Raw genomic sequence first — 26,237 nt, forward strand, 5'->3', positions numbered from 1 at the left:
TTCTTCCCAACTATTCATCTTAGAGACATGGTATATCTCCCATTAAAAACAATAGTCATAGGGACTTCCCTAGTGGTCCAGTGGTTAGGACTCCACACTTCCATGCAGGGGACATGGGTTCGATCCCTGGGTGGGAAACTGAGATCCTGTATGCTGCACACAGCATAGCCAAAAAATTAGAAAATGAAAAGTTAAAAAAAAAAATAAAAGTAAAAACAAGGTAATGAAAAGCACAAAAACTTTGCTTTATACACGTGTTGCCCTCCAGCTCCTCCACCACTTCTTCATTCCTCTTTGCCGCACAACTTCAAGAAAGGATCAGCCATAGCCATGTCCCCTCCTTCTCCTATCATTCTTTCCTGAATTCACTCATTGGCTTTTGTATCCACTGCTCCACAGAAACAGCTCTTCTCAAAAACACAATGAGCTCCACGTGACCAGATCCAATGGTCAATCTCCTGTCCTCACTCCACATAGCCTATTAATTGTTCATTTCCTTTTCTTAAAACACCTTCCCCATTTCTCACCTTGGGCACCACACTCTGCTAGTTTCCTCTTACCTTTCAGGCCACTCCTTCTCAGACTCCTTTTTCTTACCTCTAAACAATGGAACACATCAGGGCCCGGCTCTGAAACGTCTTCTCTTTACTCCCTAGGGTATCTCCTACCATCCTAAGGCTTTAAGTATTTGCTATACCTGATGACTCCCAAATTTACATCACTAGTTCACAATGCACTCCAGACATAAACAAAATTGCCTATTTGACCTTTCCACTCAGATGTCTAATATTCACATCCAGATGCAGATGTCCAAGAGCAAACTCTTTACTGTCTTCCCTAAATAGGACCTCCCACATCTACCCCATCTGAGTAGTTAGGATCTCCAGTATTCCAACTGCTCAGGCCAAAGAGATTGGGGTCACCAGTAATTTCTCTCTTTTTCTCCCATGCAACATGAAATATGTGACCTCGGTATGTGCTGTGCTGCACTTAGTCACCTGCCAGGCTTCTCTGTTCATGGAGATCCTCCAGGCAAGAATACTGGAGTTGCCATGCGCTCTTCCAGGGGATCTTCCTAATCCAGGGATCGAACCCAGGTCTCCCACACTGCAGGCAGATTTTTTTACCATCTGAGCCACCAGGGAAGCCCGTGACCTTGGTATGGTGGTGGCTTAGTCACCAAGTCATGTCCAACTCTTGCGACCCCATGGGCTGTATAGCCTGCCAGACTCCTCTGTCTATGGGATTCTCCAGGTAAGAATACTGGAGTGGGTTGCCATTTCCTTCTCCAGGGCATCTTCCCAACCCAGGGATCGAACCCAGGTCTCCTGCATTGACAGGCGGATTCTTTACCAACTGAGCTACAAGGGAAGACCTTGGTATAGGGCTCAAAAAAACCCATTATCAAATCATGTTTGTTCCACCTTCAAAAGACATCCTTTAATTACAGACGCATTTCTGATGTGATTGACATATGTGTTCCTAAAATAAACAAGGGAATCTGTATTTCACAAAAATGCTCACTAAAAATAATGAGGCTTATGGAAAAATGTTGGCTTGGAGCACTCAAAACCTTTATTGTTGCATAATTAATGCTATAAAAAACACTGAGAATCCCAATTATATCAGTTCATTAAAGAGATATGTCAAATTCGTAAAAAAATTAAGGGAATACTACAGCAAATATAAGCAAACAATATAAAGAAATAGAGGAAAATAGAATGGGAAAGACTAGAGACCTCTTCAAGAAAATTAGAGATACCAAGGGAACATTTCATGCAAAGATGGGCACAACAAAGGACAGAAATGGTATGGACCTAACAGAAACAGAAGATATTAAGAGGAGGTGGCAAGAATACACAGAAGAACTATACAAAAAGGTCTTAATGACCAGATAACCACGATGGTGTGATCACTCACCTAGAGCCAGACATTCTGGAATGTGAAGTCAAGTGGGCCTTAGGAAGCACTACTACGAACAAAGCTAGTGATGGTGATAGAATGCCAAATGAGCTATTTCAAATCCTAAAAAATGATGCTGTTAGGGTGCTGCACTCAGTATGCCAGCAAATTTGGAAAACTCAGCAGCGGCCACAGGAATGGAAAAATTCAGTTTTCATTACAATCCCAAAGAAAGGCAACGTCAAAGAATGTTCAAACTACAGCACAATTGCACTCATTTCACATGCTAGCAACGTAATGCTTAAAATCCTTCAAGCTAGGCTTCAACAGTACATGAACCAAGAACTTCCAGATGTATACTCTGGATTGAGGAAAGGCAGAGGAACCAGAGATCAAATTGCCAACATCCGTTGGATCATAGAAAAAGCAAGAGAATTCCAGAAAAACATCTACTTCGCTTCAATGACTATGCTAAAGTCTCTGACTGCGTGGATCACAACAAACTGTGGAAAATTCTTAAACAGATGGGAATACCAAACCACCTTACCTGCCTCTGAAAAACCTGTATGCAGGTCAAGAAGCAACAGTTAGAACTGGACATGGAACAGTGGACAGGTTCCAAATCGGGAAAGGAGTGCATCAAAGATGTGTATTGGCACCCTGCTTATTTAACTTCTATGCAGAGTACATCATGTGAAATGCCTGGCTGGATGAAGCACAAGCTGGAATCAAGATTGTCAGGAGAAATATCAATAATCTCAGATACGCAGATGATACTACCCTAATGGCAAAAGTGAAGAGGAACTAAAGAGCTTCTTGATGAAGGTGAAAGAGGAGAGTGAGAAAGCTGGCTTAAAACTCAACATTCAAAAAACTAAGATCATGGCATCTGGTCCCATCACTTCATAGCAAGTTGATGGGGAAACAATGGAAACAGTGGCAGACTTTATTTTCCTGGGCTCCAAAATCACTGTAGACGGTGACCACAGCCATGAAATTAAAAGACGCTTGCTCCTTGGAAGAAAAACTATGACAAACCTAGACAGTATATTAAAAAGCAGACACATCACTTTGTCAACAAAGGCATAACCAAAGCTATGGTTTTTCCTGTAGTCATGTACAGATGTGAGAGTTGGACCATAAACAAGGCTGAATGCCAAAGAACTGATTTTTTTGAACTGTGGTGCCATAGAAGACTCTTGAGAGTCCTTTGGACAGCAAGGAGATCAAACCAGTCAGTCCTAAAGGAAATCAATCCCGAATATTCAGTGGAAGGACTGATGCTGAAGCTGAAGTTCCAATACTTTAGCCACTTGATGTGAAGAGTTGATTCAATGGAAAAGACCCTGACGCTGGGGAAGACTGAGGGCAGGAGGAGAAGGGGGTGACAGAGGATGAGATGGTTGGATGGCATCATTGACTCAGTTTGAGCAAACTCCAGGAGACAGTGAAGGACAGGGAAGTCTGGCGGGCTGCAGTCCATGGGGCAGTAAAGAGTTGGACATGCCGGAGCAACTGAACAACACAGCAAATACAGGGCATCCCCAGGTGGCACTAGTGGTAAGGAATCCGCCTGCCAATGCAGGAGACATGGGTTCTACCCCTGGGTCAGGAAGATCCTCCAGAGTAGGAAATGGCTCCCCACTTCAGTGTTCTTGCCTGGAAAATTTCATGGATGGAGGAGCCTGGTAGCTGCAGTCTACGGAAGTGCAAAGAGTCAGACTACGACTGAGCACACATACGCAGATGCATAGCAAATACAGGACTCTGTCTTCTTTTTAAAAATCAGGTTTGCTGTAAAGATGAGATCAAGAAGGAGCTGAGTCTGCAGGGTAAGAAAAAAGGCAAAATGAAAAGGATTAGGAATATCTTTGCAATAAGCACTTTCAAGGCAAAATATGTGGCCAAACAGCTCAGAAGAGGAAAGTGGGATGAGTGGGCTTTAGGTATAAACTCCATGGCTTGCTGGTGAACCCAAATCATTAATATGCTGGGGTCTACAAATCATTAATATGCTGGGGAAAAGGGTATGTGAACTTCCACATGTAACTCCCATTGTAGTGACATTACTCCCCTATTTCCCAATCCTTCATGAGCTAATTAATTTATGCTAGTAACAGAACACAGAGGAGCTTTTGCTTCTTATAGTAAGGCAGATTAGAGCACTCAATGACCTTGCAGCTGAGAAAAACTAAAAATGCCAGGAAAAATTTAAAATTCCAAAAATGCAACCAGAATATGAACAAAACTAGAATGCAAGCTTTTGAGGCAGCAGAAGAAAACTCAGTTATCCAATGGAAAACAAAAAAAGGGGGGGAAAATGAAACTAGAATGAAGTACAAATGAATTACCTCTTATGATTAGCTCAATTCACTCTGTACCTGAGATTTAAAATACAGAAAACTGTCCATCATGGACCCTTGTGAAAGAAAGTTCTAAAATGAAAAAATGGAAAATGATTCCAAATAGGATATCTGAAATGAAAGAAAAATGCTAAGCAAAGAAAATAATAAATGTGTGGTAAATATAAATATTTACTGGCGTAAAATGACCCCATGGCGTGCTGCAGTCCATGGGGTCACAAAGAATTGGACACGACTCAGTGACTGAATTGAATTGAAATCTAAATAAATACTGACTATTATAATAAAAGCTAATTTATGGAGTTAAAAAAATACAATATTTTAAAGGGGTCCTGTCTGTATCTTCCTTTGTAGCTTTGCAGTACTTAATAAACATTTCCTGAGCCCTTAACATGCTAGGTACTTTACAAGGCTGGAGCTGTTGAGAACATAGAAACTAGGGAGACTGGGACGTGACCTCTGCCCCAGGAGAGCTGACACAGGTAAGGATGACCTAGGGCGCTAAGTGTTGTAACTGACATTAAAGAAAATAACCATTCTGCACTCTCTCACACACATTTCAGGATATTTCAGAATACATACCTTAAAAAGATAGGCAGAAAATAAGCCTATAACATTACAAATACTTTTCTTGAGGTGAAGGGTATATAGTAATTTTTTTCCTTCCTTCTCTTTTTATACATTTCCCGAATTTTCTATAATTGTCAAACTCTACTTATTAGAATTAGAGAAAAAATTTTACATTTTTTACAAAAGGAAAAATTACCTGGTTTGAGTTGGAGCTCTTTAAACTCATGTCTAGGGTGTTTGTTTTCCCTTTCATAACTATGAGAAAATGCTTCTTTTTCCTCTGGTAAGTCACAGACATGGTTTGCATAGTTTTCCACCTAAGACGAAAATAACACATTTTCTTACCAGACTATTAAGTCAAAGAGTCATTAAGAGATCACCATACTATTAATGGTTATAATACGAGAAATAAAAGAAAACTCAGCTTTGCTTAAGCGTGGACTCAGTATCTAATGTCCTCAATATTTGATGTCTCTCCCTAAGCTTCCTGTTCTCATGTTATCAGACGCTGTTTCCCCACAGATAGGATGACACATCACCACAAATTTCTGGGAAAATCACAATCTCTGATTTTTTTTCCATTAACAACTCAGGTTTCAAATCAAGTCTCCTTATCTATGGCTTAGGAAATACTGTCATGATACTCAGGAACAGAGAAATATCTACACAATAATTATTTATACTCTTAAGCAAAACTCATGATTATGGTGTCTAAAATTTTTTTCATTCATAATAATTGCTTATTTTAATTAACTATTAATTCAAATTAAAATGATTACATAAATTATTTTTTAAGGTGTTAAAAAATGATGAAATGTTGACAGGAGCTTTATTAAAATAAACTGTTGGGTATTCTTTAAAAATAGTTTCTGATTAATAGGGCATCTTCACAAAAGGCACTTTTATGTGGCTAATATAATAGGTTGAAAGCAAACTATATGCTCCAGGTACTCTGTTAAGGACATCGAATACTGAGTTTTCACCACAGTCCTAAGACACTGTTACCTCCTCCTTTATAGGTAAGGGAGGAGGCTGAGAGAGGCTGAGGGAGCTGCATTGTCAAGCAAGACAGAAAGAGAGGAGCCGGAATTCACACTAGGCCAAACTGCTTAGAAGTAGACGACCAAAGTAACTGCATCTTGCTGAATTGTGTTGAAGCCTTCTGGGGACAACTGCTCAGAATATGAACAAAAAGCTGAATGGTATAGTAGAAGGAACACAGAACTGCAGCCCAACTTTATCACTTCCTGGTATGATTCAGTTCCCTTCTCTTTAAAATGGCAGGAACAGTACTATCTATTTCTAGTACTTGGTGGGTGCCAAGTACTTATCAAATACTTGGTGGGTGCCAAGAACATATGTGAAATGTTTGATACATATTGTGTGTATACCTCACAAATCCTTTTTAAGGAGTTATTATCAGCTCCAAACTACAGATGAGAAATTTTAAGCTCAAAAAAGTAACTTGCTCAAGGTGACACAAGAGAGTCAGTGCCAAAGGCAATTTTTCACCCTCATCTGCCTAATGTTAAAGTTTATGGTCTACTATGCTAATTGTCCTCTTAAGAGTTTGGAAATCAGACTGCCCTCTAAGAGTTAACTTTAAAAATCAACAAGTTAGCTGAGCTGAGCTGTCAGAACACAATAGAGTGATCTGCAAGTGACCTGAGAGAATTTATTAACTCATTTAAAGAAAGTAGCTTAACTGGGCAAACAGAAGAGGCTGGTTGTACACTCAAGGACTTTGTCAAAAATATTTCTTGAGGTGGCTCATTTGCTTTAGTTTTTTTTTTTTTTTTTCTTTTTTTCCCCCCTTTCTTTCTTTTGTGTGGTTTTCAAGAAATATCAAATAGCAAAATGGCACTTTATAAAACTAAAGAAGATGTTTGCCTAGGTAGCAAACAGGATATAAAGCCCAACATTAGAGAAGCAATGAAATGTCCCTTGTTAATCAAATCACAGTGATGTTTAACTGCTGTTGAACTTAATACTTAAAGATACACTGTAAATAGCCATTCCTCCAAGGAATGGCTGGATCAGCAAAGAATTAAAGAGAGTTGTTTTACTTATTTTTATTACCTTTTATTTCCAGAAAAAGAAATACAATTTTGTTCTTATATTGGAGTTTTTTCTTTATATTTCGAGAAGTTGGAAATAACTTTATTAAAGGAAATTTAAGTATCTGGAGTAAAAAAAATAAAGTATCTTATATGTAAGAATGTAGGTTAATCAGTACTGGACACATCAAAAAGAGTGATTAAAGTGTCAGAAGTGTCATTATATGCTCCTCTACTGGCCTGGTACTGAGGTTCTAGGATATAACAGGTCCAGAAACAAGGGCAGGTATGATAGTGTGATTGTAGAAATATGGTTATCTTAGCTGGTGCTCTACAAATTCAGAATCATTTCATTTGTTCAGCAAGTAAAGATTTGATTAAAATTTGGCTTCCTATATAGTGTGTCTATAGAGGAAAAATGCATCAGCCACAGGATATATGTGTTTGGTTCCTTTGGTAGTTATATTTCTTACTGCTATTTAAAAATCTGGTTCGATTTTTCTACAAACTTTTCTGTGAGTTTGGTCAATACAAGGCCACCTTTGAGAAGCAGATCCATTCCCTATAGGCTGGCTAGTCAGGTTTCTAAGTCTACTAGCCAGAAAGTCAGCTAGGGGGTTGGTTATTGAGATAAGGATGAATTTACTAAGATAATGAAAGCCACCTTCAGCAGACCTATTTGGATATTCAACCAGTCCTCTCTGGACAATGTCCTGTATATGTATTCTATTGGAAACCAATACAGATTGGTATTATTCTATTGGAAACCAATACAGATTGTTGATATATTTCATGAAAAAAAAAGTGTACACATGAGTGCTTTGCAAACTACACAGTGATATTCAAATATCACTTTTAATATGTTAACATAATGGAAGGATGATGAACAAAACCACAGTTTTTTGGTTTTTTTTTTTTCCTTTTTGGCCACATTGTGCAGAACTTCCCCAACCAGGGATAGAACCCTTGCCTCCTACAGTGGAAGCACAGAGTCTTAATCACTGAACCACCAGGGATGTCCCAAAACCATGGCTATCTCAAAATTATGATATTAGTTCTTACGTCTTTAATTTCTTCCATGTGCTTCGCTGACAGCTCTTCTAGATTTCTGGAAGCAGTCATCAGCCTGTCTTTGCTGTAACAAGCCCCAGACAAAACAAGAGTTGTTCTTCTGTCAAGGCAAGCAGTTCAATTTCTTCTTTCTCAGGATGGTGAACTAAATCTTCTAATTGAAATTTTCCCTTGATAAAAGAAATAAGCATATGTATGTATGTACAAACACATACAAACATACAACTGAGCATACAAGAAATGTTATGTTTATATACCTAGAGTTAGACTCCTTACAAAGTATAGCTTAGTTTCCCTATTAATTAACAGTTATGCTATCAAGTTATACTGAGCCGCTGCTGCTGCTAAGTCACTTCAGTCATGTCCAACTCTGTGCGACCCCCATAGACGGCACCCCACCAGGCTCCTCTGCCATGGGATTTTCCAGGCAAGAGTAGGGGAGTGGGTTGCCATTGCCTTCTCTGTTATAATGAGCACATATATGAAATAGCTAAAATACAAAAAATTAAAGCTTTGAAGAGTTCTTTTATATCCTCTAAAATAAGAAATGCACATGTTAAAAAACACAAGCTTTCTGCCTGCACAGTTCTGAAGTTTGTAATTTAATAATCTAAAAATCTCCCCAAGGCCCCTTGCAATGTTATAAATCCCAAAGTAGTTTTTGGCTTTCAAGTATTTAGAAAGAAAAGGATTCCTCTGGGAGCTAGAAAGCCATTAATTCTGTACCATCAAGGAATTATTTTGCTCCTAGAAAGTGTCTTATAACTTCTGTTGACATTTAAGTCATTTAGCTCACTTCTAAAACTTTTTGATCTAAGCCTGCCATTGATACTGTCTTTAATTTTTTTAACTTGAAAGTACTCATGCTACATAACAGCTTGCACTACATGGTGTGGAAGAGATAAATGTTTGCTGATTATGGAGTGATATAAGTGTTATGAGAATCACTAAAGCATCACAATGAATAAAGCCAGCGGAGGTGATGGAATTCCAGGTGAGCTATTTCAAATCGTAAAAAAATGATACTGTGAAAGTGCTGCATTCAATGTGCCAGCAAATTTGGAAAACTCAGCAGTGGCTACGGGACTGGAAAAAGTCAGTTTTCATTCTAAACCCAAAGAAAGGCAGTGCCAAAGAATGTTCAAACTACTGCACAATTGTACTCATCTCACATGACAGCAAAGTAATGATCAAAATTCTTCAAGCTAGGCTTCAACAGTACGTGAACCAAGAACTTCCAGATGTTCAAGCTGGATTTAGAAAAGGCAGAAAAACCAGAGATCAAATTGCCAACATCCGCTGAATCATAGAAAAAGCAAGAGAATTCCAGATAAACATCTACTCCTGCTTTATTGACTATGCTAAAGACTTTGACGGTATGGATCAAAACAAACTGTGGAAAATTCTTAAACAGATGGGAATACCAAACCACCTTACCTGCCTCTGAGAAACCTGTATGCAGGTCAAGAAGCAACAGTTAGAACTGGACATGAAACAATGGACAGGTTCCAAATTGGGAAAGGAGTACATCAAGGCTGTATATTCTCACCCTGCTTATTTAACTTATATTAGAGTACATCATGTGAAATGCTGGGCTGGATAAAGCACAAGCTAGAATCAAGATTGCCAGGAGAAATATCAATAATCTCAGATATGCAGATGATACCACCTTTATGTCAGAAAGTGAAGAGGAACTAAAGAGCCTGTTGATGAAGGTGAAAGAGGAGACTGAAAAAGTTGGCTTAAAACTCAACATTCAAAAAACTAAGATCTTGGCATCTGATCCCATCACTTCATGGCAAATAGATAGAGAAACAATGGAAACAGTGACAGACTTTATTTTCCTCGGCTCCAAAATCACTGTGGATGGTGACTGCAGTCATGAAATTAAAAGACACTTGCTCCGTGGAAGAAAGACTATGACAAACTTAGACAGCGTATTAAAAAGCAGAGACACTACTTTGCTAACAAAAGTCCATATAGTCAAAGCTATAGTTTCAGTAGTCATGTATAAATGTGAGAGTTGGACCATAAAGAATGTGCATCGAAGAACTGATGCTTCTGAACTGTGGTGTTGGAGAAGACTCGGGAGTCCTTGGACTACAAGAAGATCAAACCAGTCAGTCCTAAAGGAAATCAACCCTGAATATTCACTGGAAGGACTGATGCTGAAGCTGAAGCTCCAATACTCTGGCCACCTGACAAGAAGATCTGACTGGTTAGAAAAGACCCTGAGGCTGGGAAAGATTGAAGGCAGGAAGAGAAGGGGATGACGGAGGACGAGATGATTGGATGGCATCACCAACTCAATGGACATGAGTTTAATCAAGCTCCACGACATGGTGAAGGGCAGGGAAGCCTGGAGTGCTGCAGTCCATGGGGTTGTAAAAGTCAGACATGACTAAGAGACTGAACAACAACTGTGAATAAGACTTGCTGGTACAATCAAATATATTAATGACTTTTAACTAAGTTAATGTGACCCAGATTATAGGGAAAGCATGACTGTTAATGAACTGCAGTTAGTCTACATAATCATGATCAGTTTTGCGCTTTTAACAGCAAAACTATGTTTTGATTATTTTTATCTTTTCTTGATAAGTTTTCCAGAGTTTTACTCTTTTCACATCAACAGTTCTTGAGGATGATATATAAAATGATAATTATCATCTGATACATTAAAGAAAAAAAGGATCCAGATCTGAATTTTAGTGTCCCCATGCATCTTCCCCATGACTTATAGCTAAAAGTCCTCTTGTGCTCCTCCTCACCCTACTCCCATCATCTGGTCCCCATTCATATCCTCCTCCCTACAAGGTCTCTGACCACTATTCAGTTCCTTGTGGTTTTAGTTCTGAGTATTAGAGGACCTAAGACACTAGAAATACATTTGGCAATATAGAAAAATGCTTCTGTCATAATAAAGAGAAAAAGTAGAACATAAAGGTATTATTACAACTATGTAAAAATCAGACACATAAGAATGGAAGCAAATACATCAAAATGTTAAAACACAACTGTGATAAATTGGTGAGATTATGAATAATAAGAAAATAAATGTTTGAATTCTTACATGTCCTACACTCTGAGTTGCTTGCCCCCAGAGAGTAGCATACGCCCCGTCACCCTACCATATTGTGGGGTAGAGCGGGGCAGTCTTAAGCTGGAGGAAGTTGAAAGGAGAAGTGGATGGGGCATATTGAGAATACCACTGCATTCTGGCTTCTGGGAAATTTGGGGTATCAGAGGGTAAGCAGCGATACAGGAAAAGGAAGCTTTTGTCTGGTCAGGAGGGTGGTATAGGATGCAAGTCAATAGCCAAGTGTATGACTCATCCAAGCTCCTAGACCAGACACCCTTCCAAAGCCAGAGACCTTTAACCTCCACTCTACTTATTCATCTAAGCCCATGGCTTCCACTGAGCTCTTGTCATAACCTAAACTACTGTTGAAATCCCACAATTCTAAATTCCAAATGTCTGGCTCTACCATCTTCCGCTCTTTTGTGTGTGTATAGTAAATATACTAAACTTAAAATTTACCATTTTAACCATACTTAAGTGCAGAACTCAGTGGCACTGAGAACATTCACAGTGCTGTACAATCGTCACTGCTATCCATTTTCAGAACATTTTCCTTATCCCAAACATAAACTCTGTATCCATTAAACAACAAGACCTCATTTCCCACTCTCTAATTTCTGTCTCTATAAATGTGCCTATTCCAGGTACCTCATACAAGTGGAATTATACATTTGTCCTTTTGTTTCTGGCTTATTTCACTTAGCATGTCTTCAGGTTTCACCCTCTTCATACCATGGATCAGAATTTCCTTCCTTTTTAAGGCTGAATAACATTTCACTGTGTGTATTTTGGTTACTCATTCATCTGCTGATGGGCACTTGGTTTGTTTCCGCCTTTTGACTATTGTGAATAACACCGCTGTGAAACACTGATGTAACAAGTATCTAAGTCCCTGCTCTAGTTGTTTTGGGCATCTTCCTAGGAATGGAATTTTTGGATATATAAATCTATGTATATTAACTTTTTGGAGAACTGCCATAAATATATTAAAAAAATAGCCATAGAAATGGGTGTGAAGTTGTTGCTCTCTTAAACTATTCTACAATGACAGTTGAAACCTCCAGTCCCTGGACCATTACATCCTGTCTCAAACTACCAGATACTCTTTGGCTTCACTTATTTCCCCCTCAAGCCTGGACCCTACTGTGGTTCATCTCAATCAGTCTCTCATCAATGTTTCCAGTTATCTAACCCCTTGTCCCATCTTCTCTGCAAATCCAAACTGGGGGAAAAGTTTGACCATTTGACTTGTCTCTACCTATTTTAGTTTGCTGAGTGCTGGGAGAGAAAAATGAACAAGTATGCAAATTGGAGCCACTACAAATCCATGGTCTGCCGCCTGAGCCAAGCTTCTCTACTTGCATAGGCCATTCCATGCACTTGGCTAGTTTCTGCTACCATTTCACTCAGTAAATATTCAGAACTTCACCTCTCCCATCAAACTCCAAACCTCACCTCTCCCCTCTGTTGGCAGGTGACCATGTCTCCCACAGCACTAGTAAGAACTAAGGCCATCATAAAGCTGTCAGCTTCTTCTGTGACCACCAATACACTAACCACCATTTTTAGAGACCCTGATCCTTTTCCCTTCTCAGAGGAAGAGTTTTCCCATTCTCTTGTCCGAAGCAAATCCCTTGACCCGTGTTTCAGATCCCATCTCGGATTGCTTCTTTTTTCTTTTATGTTGGCTCATTATCTCCCTCTCAACTGATGTCATGTCCTTAGGTAAAGATGTCTTTGATGGTAAAAATAAAGGTACAAAATAACTCTCCTTTGATCCTACCATATCCCCCTCTCAAGTTACTGTCCACTTTCTAATCTATCTTACCCTCCTCAAGTCACAGCCTTTGGCTTCTGCTCTTACTACTGTACTCATACTCTCATTCAGCAACAACCCTCAAAATGCCAAATTCAACTGGCTATGTTTCTGCTCTTTTTAGGAGTGGTATCTGTCCACTCCTTTCTGTTCTGTGACGTTACTTTTTCCTGTTTTCACTCTTACCTCCCTGGCCTTGCCTTTCCTGTCTTCTTCCTGGGCTCTTCAACAGACACGTCAAACGCCACCATTCCTAAGAACCCTGTCTTTGGCTCTCCGCCCTTCTTACTATCATGGTGATGAACAGCTCGGGCAGGGGAGTCTGACATGCCTTGGTTCAAATCCTGGCTCCACCACTTTCTAGTCATGTGACTAACACAAATCATCTAACTTCCTTAAACTCTGATTGCCTCCAAATAGAATGGATATAATAGTAATGCCAATCTCATTGGGTTATTAGGAGAATTAAACAATAATCCATCTCTGCTAAGCCCCAGGTCTATCTAGAAAAATTGGCAAGAAACAAATACACTGAAGTTAGAACAAATATAAATAAGTAAATGTAGCAGAAATTGCCAGTTTTTCTTCAATATATATTCTTTTTAAAATATCTATTTAATTGATTGATGATTTTGTATTCTTTTTTCCTGCAGAAATAAGATTTTTTTTTTGTACTGGTCACAAGGATGCCTTCTGCTAGATACATCCATGTGACTAAGTTCTGACCAATAGGATGTAAATGGAATTGTGGGCCACCTAGTTTAGCAAATGTCCTTAAAGGAAAAGGATGGACTCATCCTCTTTCTTTCCACTGGCTGGAATGCAGACAAAGATAGTTTGAAGCTTGAGCATCCATCTTGGACACCATGATGCTGAAGCCACAGGCCACAGATGATATACTATCATGAGAGTAGAAATCTGAACCTTTGGCAATTTCAAAATGCTGCCCTATCAGTTCTGGGGTGCTTGCTTCTTGACTTTTATGGACTTCTATTTTTCAAGCCATTATTATTTTGAGTTTTCTGGCCTTTACAGCTGACCAATTCCAACTACTTAGGAGGGTTATCGGAAGAATAAGATAGAAGTGCACATGCTGCAAACAAGGAGATCAAACCAGTCCATCGTAAAGGAAATCAGTCCTGAATATTCATTGGAAGGACTGATGCTGAAGCTGAAGCTCCAATACTTTGGCCACCTGATGCAAAGAACTGACTCACTGGAAAAGAGCCTGATGCTGGGAAAGACTGAAGGCAGGAGAAGGGGACGACAGAGGATGAGATGGTTGGATGGCATCATCGACTCAATGGACGTGAATTTGAGCAAGCTCTGGGAGTTGGTGATGGACAGGGAAACCTGGCGTGCTGCAGTCTATGGGGTTGCAAAGAGTTGCACACGACCAAGCAACTGAACTGAACTGAAACCTAGTTACATGGAAGATGGACATGGAAATAGACAGTCATTGCTAGTCTATCCTGACCCATAAGGTCTTTTGCCTGTGCGTTTCCCTATGAACCTGCTCCCATTTACTTACTTTTCCACATGGATGGACTTTCTCTGTGTGCTCATCAGCAAAGCTAAAAACAGTCATCTTAGTCCTAAACCTATGTAATTTCTCAGATTACGTAATTTCTTTTATCTATCCCATTTAGTTCAAATTTATGAAACAGAGACAATTATTTGTTGCTCACTCCATGAATTTCTCTCCTCTCTCCAAAGTTAGTTGTACAATATTCCTTGTTCAGTCAGCTGTGGCTAGGATAGGTGGGAAGTAGGGATAAAAATACAGCCATCAAGCCTAACCTTTAAGCAAGGATTGGCAGAAAATTACAAGTTCCAGGGCAGAGAATGTAGGCAAGAAGGCAATACAAAATGAATCTACTGCTGCTGCTGCTAAGTTGCTTCAATCATGTCCGACCCTGTGTGACCCCTTAGACAGCAGCCCACCAAGCTCCGCCGTCCCTGGGATTCTTCAGGCAAGAATACTGGAGTGGGCTGCCATTTCCTTCTCCAAATGAATCTACTAATTAAGAGCAAATGCATATCCAACTCTCTAGTGTACAACTCAGTTTGAAAAATCCACTCATCTTTCTTATCATTTGGTCTTCCATCTGTATCCCAGTTAATAAAATCACTATCAATATAGTTTCCCAAGTTAGAAATCTGGGAGTCATCTTTGGCCTATCCTTATTCATCCCGCTCTCATGGACAACCAGTTCCTGCATTTGTGGATTCCATCTCTTCGATCATTTTCTAATTAATCCTCTTGGTTTAGCCTCACCTCATCATTTGCCTAACTTAGTGTAACAGTGTCCTTAACTGATTTTCTTGCTGCCGGGTTGGCCCCCATCCAGTCTGTACTCTATAAAGCTCTCAGACTGACCCTTGTAAATGCAAATCACTTGCTGCTTAACATTCCCATTGTTTTCAGGAAGAGTCTGGTTCCTCAGCTTGGCACCGGAGTCTTCACAACATGAGCCCTGCATGTCTCTTATCTTCTGCCACACCTTGACAGCCCTTCATGCCAGTGTATGGACTGATCATGCTGCTCATTACATGACTCTGAAACATAGGTCCCTCTGCCTGGAATCCTGGGTCCTTCTGCCTGTTTCGCTCTGACATCCCAGAACTAACATTTTCCCGATGAATTTACCGAGTCCCGATAGTTGAGTAATTTGAAACTTATAAAAAAGCAGATCTTGAGGTAATATAAATTCATTCTTTGAATTCTAAATGCTCTGACATCTAAACTGTGCCTAAACTTGCCCACATGACAAAGTATATAAGCACACTATTCTTTAAAAGGAGATACTGAATACATGCTCATTAAGTATCTTAAAAAGTCGTGGTCTGGAAAGAAGTACATCCTGTGGTGTTTTTGGAGCTGCTAAAAACTTCTAGATGTAAAGAATGAGGTGGTAAGAGCAAACTGAGACAGAGGCAAAGAATTTTAAATGGGAAGAGGACAAAAGAATGAGTGCAGTCATTTCAACTTGCTCTTAGTGCTGCAGTAAGTGCCTTCCAACTACACGGCAGGGTCCAGGACCATACCTCATGCTACAGCATATCTCCTGGGGCTGAACAAAGGATGAGCCTGTGACCCTATGGTCTTTGAGTGACATAAGGGAACAGAGTAAAGAGTATGGCCATGAAAACTGAGAAATCCACTTAGGTTATTCATCCTAGTCCTTCTTTCTCCCTCCTACACAAATATAATTTAAAACATACAAATGTTTTAAATACAGTATCCATTATACAGTTATTTTCTTTTCAATTTGCAAATAAAATAAGGAGAAAAATACTTTTAAAAAGTTGAGAACAACATAGCAATGTTTAAACACTTAAAATACAAAATTAAGTGAAATAGAGAAGCAAATGTCCACTGTAACTAAGTAAAAAACATATGCACATGAGCAAGGACTGACACAGAACAGAACAATGAACTATTGATATGTCAACCTTAGCACTGCTGTCAGACTCAGCCAGCCATTCAGGGCTGGCTAACTCTTTCTTGTGGGGAAATTCTTTCTTGTTCTATGGACAGAAAAATGGAGAGCGGAATCTCTGGCTTCTACTAACTAGATGCCAGTTATACATCACCAGTTGTGACAACTAAAAATGTCTCCATCCATTGCCATTATGTTTCTTAGGGAGCAAAATCCTCCCTTCTGCTGCCCCATCCAAGGTTTAATAGCACTAGGCTAGGGGTAAGAGGAAAGTTTTTTGAATTTTATGTTAATATTGCCATAATGATGTTTGTTTAATAAATATATACTGGAAAGGGAAAAGAAAATCCTTTAACATATAGCATTTAACAGTGCTTATTACCAAGAGTTAAAATTTATTCAGCTCTCATTTAATATGAAAAGTTTTAAAAATCCACAGAACTCATTTTTCTTCTCCAATCTATTATAGAAGAGAAAGCTGAATTTCTGAGTACGTGGACACTTGACTTGGCTTTGAGCATGACTATCACAAATAACTGATGAAATTAGTCTGAGAAATAAAAATATCTAAAGCATTGTATCCCCACAAATACCCATTTAAAATGTACACTTTGCATATCTTCAAAATAACTTTATATATATAAAATAATAAAACTCAACAAGAAACACATACTTTAAGACAAATTAAAGTTTTCCAAGCTCAATTACAATTGCACTGGATCTAAAGAAATCATATTCTACTTTTACAGCCGCTTTTCCAATCTTTTGAGAACTTTTAAGCCTGCCCCCTTGCCAAAAATATTTATTTTCAATCATTCCTCCTGTTTTTGTTTCTCATCTTATATCACAAGGAATATTTTCTGATTAAGAACTATCATGAAGAGCAGGCACAAGAATTGTTTCAAGCATCTCCTTTCCTGAAAATTCTATCCTGTCATGGTGTTGAGTTCATACGGACTTGAAGTTGTAGGATGATCATTCTGAATGATCTTTTTCACATACGTGAACACGTCACTAAAATGAATGCCTAAAACAGTATACACTTAAGGAGAAACATCTTCTTTCTTTAAATAAAACTGGGATAAGTCCAAAAATACATTTGGATTTTTTTCTCCTCCATTTTCAAAACACACTAGACTTGTAGAAATTTACTCTTTGTATTTACCAATGTATGCTTTTCCATTTTCGTCTCGAGCTTACTCAAGACAGAAAGCTTGCCGTGGTACAGAGACACAAAGAAAATCTTCCAAATGATTCCAGGGCTGGAGAATGTGAAATGCTTAGTTACCCAAAGCATTGTAGCAGGAAAGAAGGAGGGGGTGTAGAGATAGCAGAGGTGATGGAGACGAATGAACATTCAGGAATGTGCAGTGTGGACAAGAAGGGGTGAGAATGGCCGTACAATGATCAGGATGAAAAAAATGACGCTCAGGGTAATGAGAGAAGTGGATGAGGTTGTAGCTTGAAAGGCAGAAGGTAACTGACTTGATGACGTCTGATGTTGAGGATACAAAGGGCCTCCAGAGCTTCATCAGGAATTAAAGTTCTGCATGACGAACCAACGGCAAAAGGGAGGAAACAGCAGTTCTTTGTTCACAGGCCGACGCTCAGAGGATGCCGTAGCTCGGTGGACTTTGTCATGGCCCCTACCTTCACGCGCAATCTCTGAGTAGGGGTGACTCTTCGCCTGGAAAGTGAGCAAAGGAACGCCTACTTAAGCAGATTGAGTGTTCTAAACTCTCTTTAAAGAAAAGCAGAAGCCTAATTCTAAGGGCCTGCGACGGGTGGGTCCCGGGGAACCGACCAATCTATTCTCAGTCCGAATCCCTCCAGCCCGCGGCTAGAAAGGCCAAGCCAGGTGAGGCTCTTCTCCTGTCGTTTTGGGCCCTGCCGGGAAAGGCCTGGAATGCTGAAAAAGAGCGAAGAATAGCGGCTTTCTTCCTTGGGGCTGCGGCGGGAACCTCAGGAACCGAGCCGGAAATTGTCTCTTGGAAAGCGCGGTGAAGGTTCGGGGCAGCCAGGGTGCGAGCGGCAGGTGCCTGCTCAGTCCCGGGCGTCATAGCAACCGCGCTAGCCGCGTAGACGCCTGGCCTTCCGGCGGCAACCATAGAAACGACGCGCGCCATTGGCTCAGGAGCTGCGCTTCCTGCCGGAGATCATCGCTACGGCGCAGACCATTGGCCTCTGGGTTAGCCCCGCGGTAACGAAGGTACAGCTCTTCCCAGTGGTTCTGCAGTAACCATGGTAACGTCGTGGCGCCTATTTGCAACTTCAAGTTCTGTCACAGGGCATTAATAGTCCTTAGCTTCCTGCCAAACTTTATCTAGAGCCCCAGTCTAACAAATTTGGATTAAATTTTCTAGAAGTAACTTCATTCTTAAAAGGGGGGCGGGGGGAGCTAGGTCAGGGGTTCTGAATTTTAGATCAGGACTCGTCATTCATTACCTGGGTCGGGCACCTAAGACACATCACAACACTTTTGGAACCCGCTTGTTATTGTAAAAATGACGAAACCGAACTTGACTACAACTATTCCTAAAGCCCTTCAGAAGTCCTAAGCACTGAAAATTCGGTTTTCGCGAACCGTATTCTCTATGTAAGGCAAAATAAAAATATCTAAAAGACACAACATTTAACAAAGGACCGGTTTATATGCTCTTCATTTAAATGCTCTTAATGCAAGATTCTAGTTTTCCTAAACTTGATTTTACTCATGTTTTGGGGCCCTTGCTTTTCTGGTATCCCGAACATACACTTAACATTTCTTAACCTTATTCTAGTTTCTCACAGGCTCCTTTCCAAAGCTTTGCCAGTTCTACATGCATTATCTGGACAGATCTTATCCCTTACACTTCCTAAACTCTCCCTCTGGCACCAGAGCCCTTGCAAGTGTTTTTTTCCCCTCTGATCTAAAATGCTGGCCACCATCTCCCCCAGCCCACTTTGAACAGTTCAAGTGTCATTTTCTCCTCAGGGATACATTGTTTAGTCCTCCAATTTAGATTCAGGACCCTTCTTATTTGCTCTTATTGACTTATGTTCCTTTTTATTCTTAGTTTTTTTGTTTTGGGCTGTGCCCTGGCTTGGGACTGAACCTGGGCCATGGCAGTGAAAGCACCAAATCGTAATCACCAGGGAACTCCCTCATTCTTAGTTTTCTTGCTTTCTTCACACACTTCCATTTGCTGACTAAAAAAACCACCTCTTGGACTTTTTACATGCTCTGAATGCAAATGAAACTGAACTGGAAAACACGCTAAACAATTCCATTTAGGGTAATGGAGGTTGTTTTAAAGCATTAACAAAATAGAAAATGGTTCCCAAGGGGAGTAATGATATTAATAAAAACAAACATTATAATCACTTTTAGTTCTAGCTCCATTTATCCTCATTATACATTCAAAGATAATGACAGCCATCATCCACATGAACCTACAGATGTACAGGAGGGAAGAAGTCAGGCTTTTACTTCATGCTCCTTCAGTACTGCAGCCACTGTCTACAGTATGTTGCTTTGTAGATTTTGCTATTTGGATCAGAAATTAATTTAAGATTTTTGTTCAATGGGATTGCTGCTTCCAGAGAAGTCCTGATTGCTGCAGTTACTTTTCCTGTTTCCTGATTTAATGAAGTCACATTTCCTGATCTGATGACATATTTAGGTGTATCTTGGCACTTATGTGCACATCTCAAAGTTTATTATACTTCTATTATCAGACAGATACATTGGACTACTCTTCCCAACACACTCCATGAATTGCATTTTAACTCATTTATGTCAAGTACTTTTTTATACCTAGTTCTTAATGACAGTTTTTCACACTGCATTCTGGACCATCCTATGGATCACTGAGGGTACTTCTCTGGTCTACTTATTTTGCACTCCCAACCCAAAGCCCAGGACAGTGAGAGCTTTGAAAACTTTTCAAGGATTCAGGAATCAAGCAGGGCACCAGCAGTAACACTGCCTTGCTAAGTGAGAAAATTAGCAATTGCACCTATTGTGCAAATTATGTGTCAAATGCCAGACTCATGCTTTACTGTCACCATTTATTTAATCCCCACAACAAATGGTGTTACTTTGCAGAAAAATTACCACCATTTTATAGATGAGGAAACTTCAGATTAAGTCAGGTATCTAAATTTACAAAGTGAATAGGTGGCACAGCTGGAAGGGTGAAATCTGGCTAAGACAACTCCAAAACCCATACTCTTCATCTCCTTCACGTCAGTGGTCACCAACTGGGTCCCGCCTGGCCTCCAGCTTAACTTTCCCACAAGAGCAGTTATAAAATATTTGAAAGGTAAATTCTTAACACAAATATGAAGTGAGTCTAGAACAAGAAGCAAGAAGTAAATGTAGGGGGATAATCATCAATCTACAGCTAATCTATCTTTGGGGAGGTGTCCTTCTCTCCTACACCCGTTTTTACTAAATTTCCGAAAAAACAACATCATTGTATTGATTTTTGGGCACATACTTTATTGTACTTAATTTTTACATACCCATTTCCCAAACTAGACATGTTTATTCATCTTTTTGAGCTAACTCTGGAAGATAGTGAAGAACAGGGGAGCCTGGCATGCTGTAGTCCACGGGGTCACAGAGCTGGACACGACTTAGCGACTGAACAATTCACCTTTGAATCTTCAAAATCCTCAGGGCCTACCACATAGTAGGTATCAACAAAATAAGCATGGCCATTCAGGCATCCATCATCCTTTTTATAGTGTGAAGAAGGCTGATATTCAGGCCCCACAGGTATATATTGAGGAATATGATACCTAATAAGCTTTTTTTCTTAAGCTGAGAAACAGCTAGTCATTTTCAAAATCAAGATAACATTCAGGTGAGTGTGTCAGGTGGTTCGGTCATAACAGATTTGCCTTTGCTTTCATTTTTTGAGTACTGAAAGACCTTTAAAAGATAGATGCTGAGCCACATTAGTCTGCCCACCACTCACTGCTTTTCCCCTTCATTTTCTGTCTTTATGAAAGCAAAGGATTTATTCTACTTCTCACCACCTATAAGAGCCCTGGTCCACTGAACAATTTTTGATCCTATAAATAAAGGCTTTTTACCTCAGTTTTTGTCATGTATAAAAGCAGTATGTCGAGACTGAAGATCATCCACTATCTTCTCTTCTATCTCTATGCCTTTTTCTACTTCTTCCTCTGATAACAGTAACTTGGTCTCTGAGTCTTTGGTTATAATAACCACAGAAGATCGTCGTGAATCAAGGATATTAGCCACCACCACTTGATGTCGATAAACTTCTAAAGCATTCCGTGCACGATCAATTATAATGGAGGGGTCAGTCTCCAACTTAAAGGAAATTATAAATGCTTTGGGAGCCCAGTCTTTAACCAAAGGAGAAAGCATTTTTGGAACCATCTTCATTGTTATCTGTATTGGAAAAAGAGAATCTTAATAAGCAAACAAGGTTACTACCTACCAGTCAGGTCAATCTCAAAGGAAATTAAGGAAGCAGGGACTCAGATGTTTGGCTATGTCAATTTCAGTAGGATTTCTCACTACCAAACTTTTTAAAGCTATTAAATGCTTACTTAAAAGTCCTGCCTTTGTAGGGTTCATAAGGATGTCTGATTTCAAAGCTTCATGCATATTCTGGGGCAAACCACATCTTATGAATTAGCCCTGCCTCGCAACCCTCATTACCATAAATAAAACTGAAAAAATAGCATTACATTTTCTCAAACATTCCCTTTAGATTTTTTAAACCAAACCTTCAAATAAACAAATACAAATAATCTGTTTATACAAATGTTACTCTGGCAGAAGCTCAAGGTTGAGTTTTTAAATCTCTCAGTCTAAAATATTTCTTCCACTGGTGGACTGGCTATTTGATTCCATTAAAAAACTGTCACGTGTAATATCTTAGCACTGAAGAAACAGAACTGATTTTATTTTTATTCATCAACGCCATAATATCATTCTCAATCCCTTCTAAGGGGAATGTTGAGTTGTTTTGTGTACTTTCAAGTACAAGACAGAACTAAGAATTACAGGATAAAGTAAAGTTCCCAGAATTTAAAAAGTGTGAAATCACTAAGCTAATCATCAGAATTTTCCCTCAAAGAGTCAGCAAGAGTGACAGGGATCACATACCCATTCCCCATTTTACTTTCCTCCTTAAAATTTATCACTACGTAATATAGTATGCATTTGACTTACTGTTTCCTCTGCAGATAATAAGCAAAACCAGGGCACAATATGTTTCTTTTCACTGCCTTATCTCCTACAATAGTGCCTGGCATATAGTAGGTACTCAATAAACATTTGCTGAAGAATGAAAAAATGAACTGTCCCACAGAATCAGCAAGTGCTCCACAGGTAGTTTCTCCTATTTAAATTCTACTTGTATCACCCAATAAAAGACTAAGAATTCCCTCAGGTTCCAAGAAGCCAGATGATTTCAGCATCTTCACCACACCACTACCCTCCCCATACCTTCTCCTTAAACTGCAACAATAACCACCATCTAATCTGCCCCCACCACTCTCTCTAATTCACCTTTCACAAGGTGAAAGGATGATGCCAGAATGTTCTTCACAAACAAAAACTTTATCTCATTCTCTTAGGTTTCCCTTGGCTCCAAAGGATTAAATTCAAGCTCCTTAAGAAGGAACACAAAATTTTCTATGAAGGAAGCTGTCCCTTCAGCTTGCCCTCCACCCTCACCACTCTCCAGCTTTACCAGACAATGTCAGTTCACAACACAATGCTCACTTTTAAGCTCCAATTGTGTACTCTATCTGGAATTATCTTCCCTTGGTCTGGTACACCTTCTGCTCATCTTTTAAAACCCAGTTCAAGCCATTTCCTCCAGAAAGCCTTGACTTTCCCCAAGATTCACTCACCCCATGCTCTGACTTCACTTTGTACGTACCTCTACTAGAGCATTTATCACTCTGTACTGTAATTATGTCTGTGTCCAGCAACCTCAACAGATTGTGAGGTTCTTGAGGGAGGGCGGTGTCTTATTCATCTCTGTATCCCTAGTGCCTAGCACATACGGAATGCAGAAAGGCCATCTCCAGATCAAAAGGAAATTAACCCAAGATTGGTTATAGGAAATCAGATCTCTGGAAGAGAAGCGCCCATCACCTGCAGTGGGCCCCCAGATGACTGGATCTTGTGTTCAGGCATTTCAGAGGCAGGAACATAGAAATCTGACACGGCCGCAGCCAGGTAAAACATCGCAGAAGAACCTGAAACAAGAAGCACAGAGTGTAATAAATCAGAGAAGGGTATGGAGTCAGCTCCTTTTCAACTCAGGTTCCTCCGTTGTGAGAGCCCTGGGTATATATAGTAACGGGCTATGTGTCTAGGGGTAAAGGCTCTGCCTCCTGGAATCCGATGAACTCCTAAAGTCACGCACCTAGTGGGCTGAGAGCCTGGGCTGCAGCCTGCAGCAAATGCAAATAGTCTGCCAAAGTGGTGAACTCTATGGCCAGAAAGGTGCCGGCAGCCTCAGCTTCCTGGTAGCTCTGCAGAGCTGCGGCGAAGCCCGGGAGTGCTTTTTCCTCGGCCTCCAGGCTCAGCAAGCCCGAAGGCGCTTGGCCGGAGGGCCGCAGAGCAGACAGCCAGGTCTGGGGCGGGAAGCGGTGGGCAAAGGGGAAGGCAGAGCGCGCGCGGTACAGGAACAAGACCCCGTAGCCCGCGGCCAAGAAGGCTTCGGCCGAGCCAGCACCGCGCCGCCCACTGCTGAAGTTGTCCAGGAAGCGCACAGGCCGGGCTTCCAGAGGGACCTTGGTGCCGCCAGAAGTGACCAACACCACCCGTCGGCCCTGCGCGCCCAACCGGGCGGCGAAGCGAGCCATAACCTCTGCCCAGCGCGCAACACCGGCGGGCTGGGGAAACTCGGCAACCAGGTCCACGGCCGCCATCAGTCCCGAGGCGCCCCCGCGTCTGCGCAAACTCTAGGCCCTTCGGCGCCACGCCCCCTGTCCCCTTACCTGGCCCGCGCGCAGCCGCAATAGTCACTGGGCGGTTGGCTACGGTGCGCGGGACGTCAGCGCAGGGTTTCCGCTTGTCTGGAAATACGAGCTGGCTCCGCCCTGCACCCTGCGAGTCTGACACTTGAGTTCTCGGCTGAGAGGCACACCCCCTTGTTTAGTTTCCTAGCCTGAGTGACGGTCCGGCCGTTGTTTGATCCTTATCGGCCACCGTACAGACCCTGCTAGACTCGGACCCCGGCTAAAACTTTGATTGCCCGGCTGTTTAACCTTTGGATTTGGAGCGGTGCGGGAGGGGGAGGGGTGGAGGAGTGGCTTGTTTTTTTTTTTTTTTTCCCCTTTCATTTTTAAAAAAAAACAACCCTACAAACGCACTCCCGAGTTGTCAGTCGAGCCACACGCCCTTCCCCTCGAAAGGCCGGGGATGAGGCGGCGCCGTGTCGGTCACGTGACACCGCTGTCCGGTGCGTCCTCGCCGGGCAACCGTCCTAGAGACTGACAACGCCGTCTGCCGCGGCATGAACGTGATCTACCCTCTGGCGGTGCCCAGGGGGCGCCGGCTGTGCTGTGAGGTGTGCGAAGCCCCGGCCGAGCGGGTGTGCGGGGCCTGCACGGTCACTTATTACTGGTAGGCCCTGAAACGTGGCCCCTGGGCGCCTCAATCGCCTCCCTCTCAGCCAGGGAGCCCTCTAGGTTCAGGAGTCTAGGAGGCTTCAGGACTGGTCCCTAAGACATCAGTGTCTGCGTTTGCTTCCTCTTCCGCTCGCTCGTCCGTCTCCAGATGTTTTGTGGAGCGCCTGCTGTGCGCCTTGCACTGTTCTAGGTGCTGAAGTTACTGGGGAGAAACTCGGGAGACCACGTCTCCCAAAAAAGTAATATTGTCATGAGAAAGCTAGATAAATAAACCAACAGACCAAACAAAATAATTCCAGAGAGTAGCCCGGTATTCTTGCCTAGGAAATTCTACGGAGAGAGGAGCCTGGCGAGCTACAGTCCATGTGGTCAACAGCAACAAAATGCCTTAAAGACAAAGAAAATGTGATGGGAGGTTGAGCAGACAGCCTCTCTGAGGGTAGACTATGGATATATGATTGAATAGGAACAGCCCGCCCGAGAAACGCTGGGGGAACAGTGGCGCAGTGAGGCTCCGAGGGAGGGAAGACCTTGCTGTGTTTGAAGAACAGATAGAAAGCTGGTTTGTCGGTACACAGCCAAGATCGCGGCGGTATGGGAAGGGTATGATATTAGTTTTCATTTACTTCAGCATAACATCCCCTGACCTTTGCTTCAGATCGGCCCCTATTTGGGGCCTGAGATAAGACAGTGAGGTTGCTGACGTTCAGAAACCTAGTCCAGAGCAGGCTAACCTGTTTTTAAAAGTAAGTTATAACACAACCGTATATGACAAGTGCTGTCACTCAGGGAGTACTATTCCCTGGGACCTCTAAGGATGGAAGCATGATGACTGGGGTGGTATCTGCAAAGGCTCCTCTGAAGAAATAATATTTGGGCAAAGTCTTGAAAGATCAGAAGGAAGTTGCTAGGTGAATGAGAAATGGAGAAGGAAAGGCAAGGCACTTCTTGAATCCAGGACTGCTTTGGCAAACTGAGAGAACAGACTTTGTCCGAGGTGGGTTGAGAAGGTAATGGTGGAGAGAGCAGTTACGACTGTAAGCTTGCTGTCCAGGCCCCGTTGGCAGGTCATGAATAAATCACAACCAGCATTTTAAGGGGAAGGAAAACCTATCAAGTATCAGAGTAATCCTACTTGAATTGTTTCTTCAGACTTGTGTTTTAGTGTTTATGTGTTTGTACTAGTGATATGTATTTCCTACTATAGGTTGATTTTTAAAAAGTTTGAAAACCATTGTGATAGGTAGTAGTAGGAGTTTATACCAAGAAGATAAAAGTTAGGGCCAAACAGTGATAGGAGATCAAGGAGTTTGGAATTTA

The 26,237-nt window shown here is 41.2% G+C and overlaps 3 protein-coding genes across 6 annotated transcripts in view; 1 reads left to right on the forward strand and 2 right to left on the reverse strand.

Annotated features, from left to right (window-relative positions):
* Positions 1-18,340, reverse strand: part of CCDC30 (coiled-coil domain containing 30) — a 117,382-nt gene extending 99,042 nt beyond the window's left edge. The window contains exons 1-3 of the mRNA XM_065914991.1: positions 17,470-18,340; positions 7,955-8,133; positions 5,032-5,152 (exon numbers count right to left, since the gene is read on the reverse strand). Coding sequence (XP_065771063.1) covers positions 5,032-5,152; positions 7,955-8,014 — 181 coding nt within the window. The 5' untranslated portion in view covers positions 8,015-8,133; positions 17,470-18,340. The remainder of the gene's footprint in view (positions 1-5,031; positions 5,153-7,954; positions 8,134-17,469) is intronic.
* A 2,421-nt stretch (positions 18,341-20,761) lies between these two features.
* On the reverse strand, positions 20,762-24,248 carry PPCS (phosphopantothenoylcysteine synthetase). 2 transcript variants are annotated; one of them, XM_065915001.1, is made up of 3 exons: positions 23,708-24,248; positions 23,434-23,537; positions 20,762-21,711 (listed from the first exon to the last, which is right to left on the reverse strand). In XM_065915001.1, exons 1-3 carry the CDS (start codon positions 24,213-24,215, stop codon positions 21,388-21,390), a joined length of 936 nt encoding a protein of 311 aa, XP_065771073.1. In that variant the 5' UTR covers positions 24,216-24,248; the 3' UTR covers positions 20,762-21,387. The 2 variants fall into 2 exon arrangements, with proteins under 2 accessions (XP_065771073.1, XP_065771082.1); XM_065915010.1 differs by lacking the exons at positions 23,434-23,537; positions 23,708-24,248 and adding an exon at positions 23,216-23,406.
* A 459-nt stretch (positions 24,249-24,707) lies between these two features.
* Positions 24,708-26,237, forward strand: part of ZMYND12 (zinc finger MYND-type containing 12) — a 38,141-nt gene continuing 36,611 nt past the window's right edge. The window contains exon 1 of one of the 3 annotated variants that reach the window (XM_065929877.1): positions 24,708-24,912. In XM_065929877.1, the coding sequence (XP_065785949.1) occupies positions 24,803-24,912 (110 nt within the window). In that variant the 5' untranslated portion in view covers positions 24,708-24,802. The remainder of the gene's footprint in view (positions 24,913-26,237) is intronic. The other 2 variants (XM_065929856.1, XM_065929867.1) reach the window with 2 other exon arrangements.

The sequence above is a fragment of the Muntiacus reevesi genome, chromosome 1, assembly GCF_963930625.1.
Source record: "Muntiacus reevesi chromosome 1, mMunRee1.1, whole genome shotgun sequence".
Classification (NCBI taxonomy): domain Eukaryota; kingdom Metazoa; phylum Chordata; class Mammalia; order Artiodactyla; family Cervidae; genus Muntiacus; species Muntiacus reevesi.

Bases quoted from the DNA above. Each gene is read 5' to 3' on its own strand.
- PPCS (XM_065915001.1), bottom strand. From the start codon at position 24,215: ATGGCGGCCGTGGACCTGGTTGCCGAGTTTCCCCAGCCCGCCGGTGTT. The intron at 23,538-23,707 runs GTGCGTGACTTT...TTCTTGTTTCAG, and splicing joins CCAGGCTCTCAGCCCACTAG to GTTCTTCTGCGATGTTTTAC. The intron at 21,712-23,433 runs GTGATGGGCGCT...TTTCCAATACAG, and splicing joins CATCTGGGGGCCCACTGCAG to ATAACAATGAAGATGGTTCC.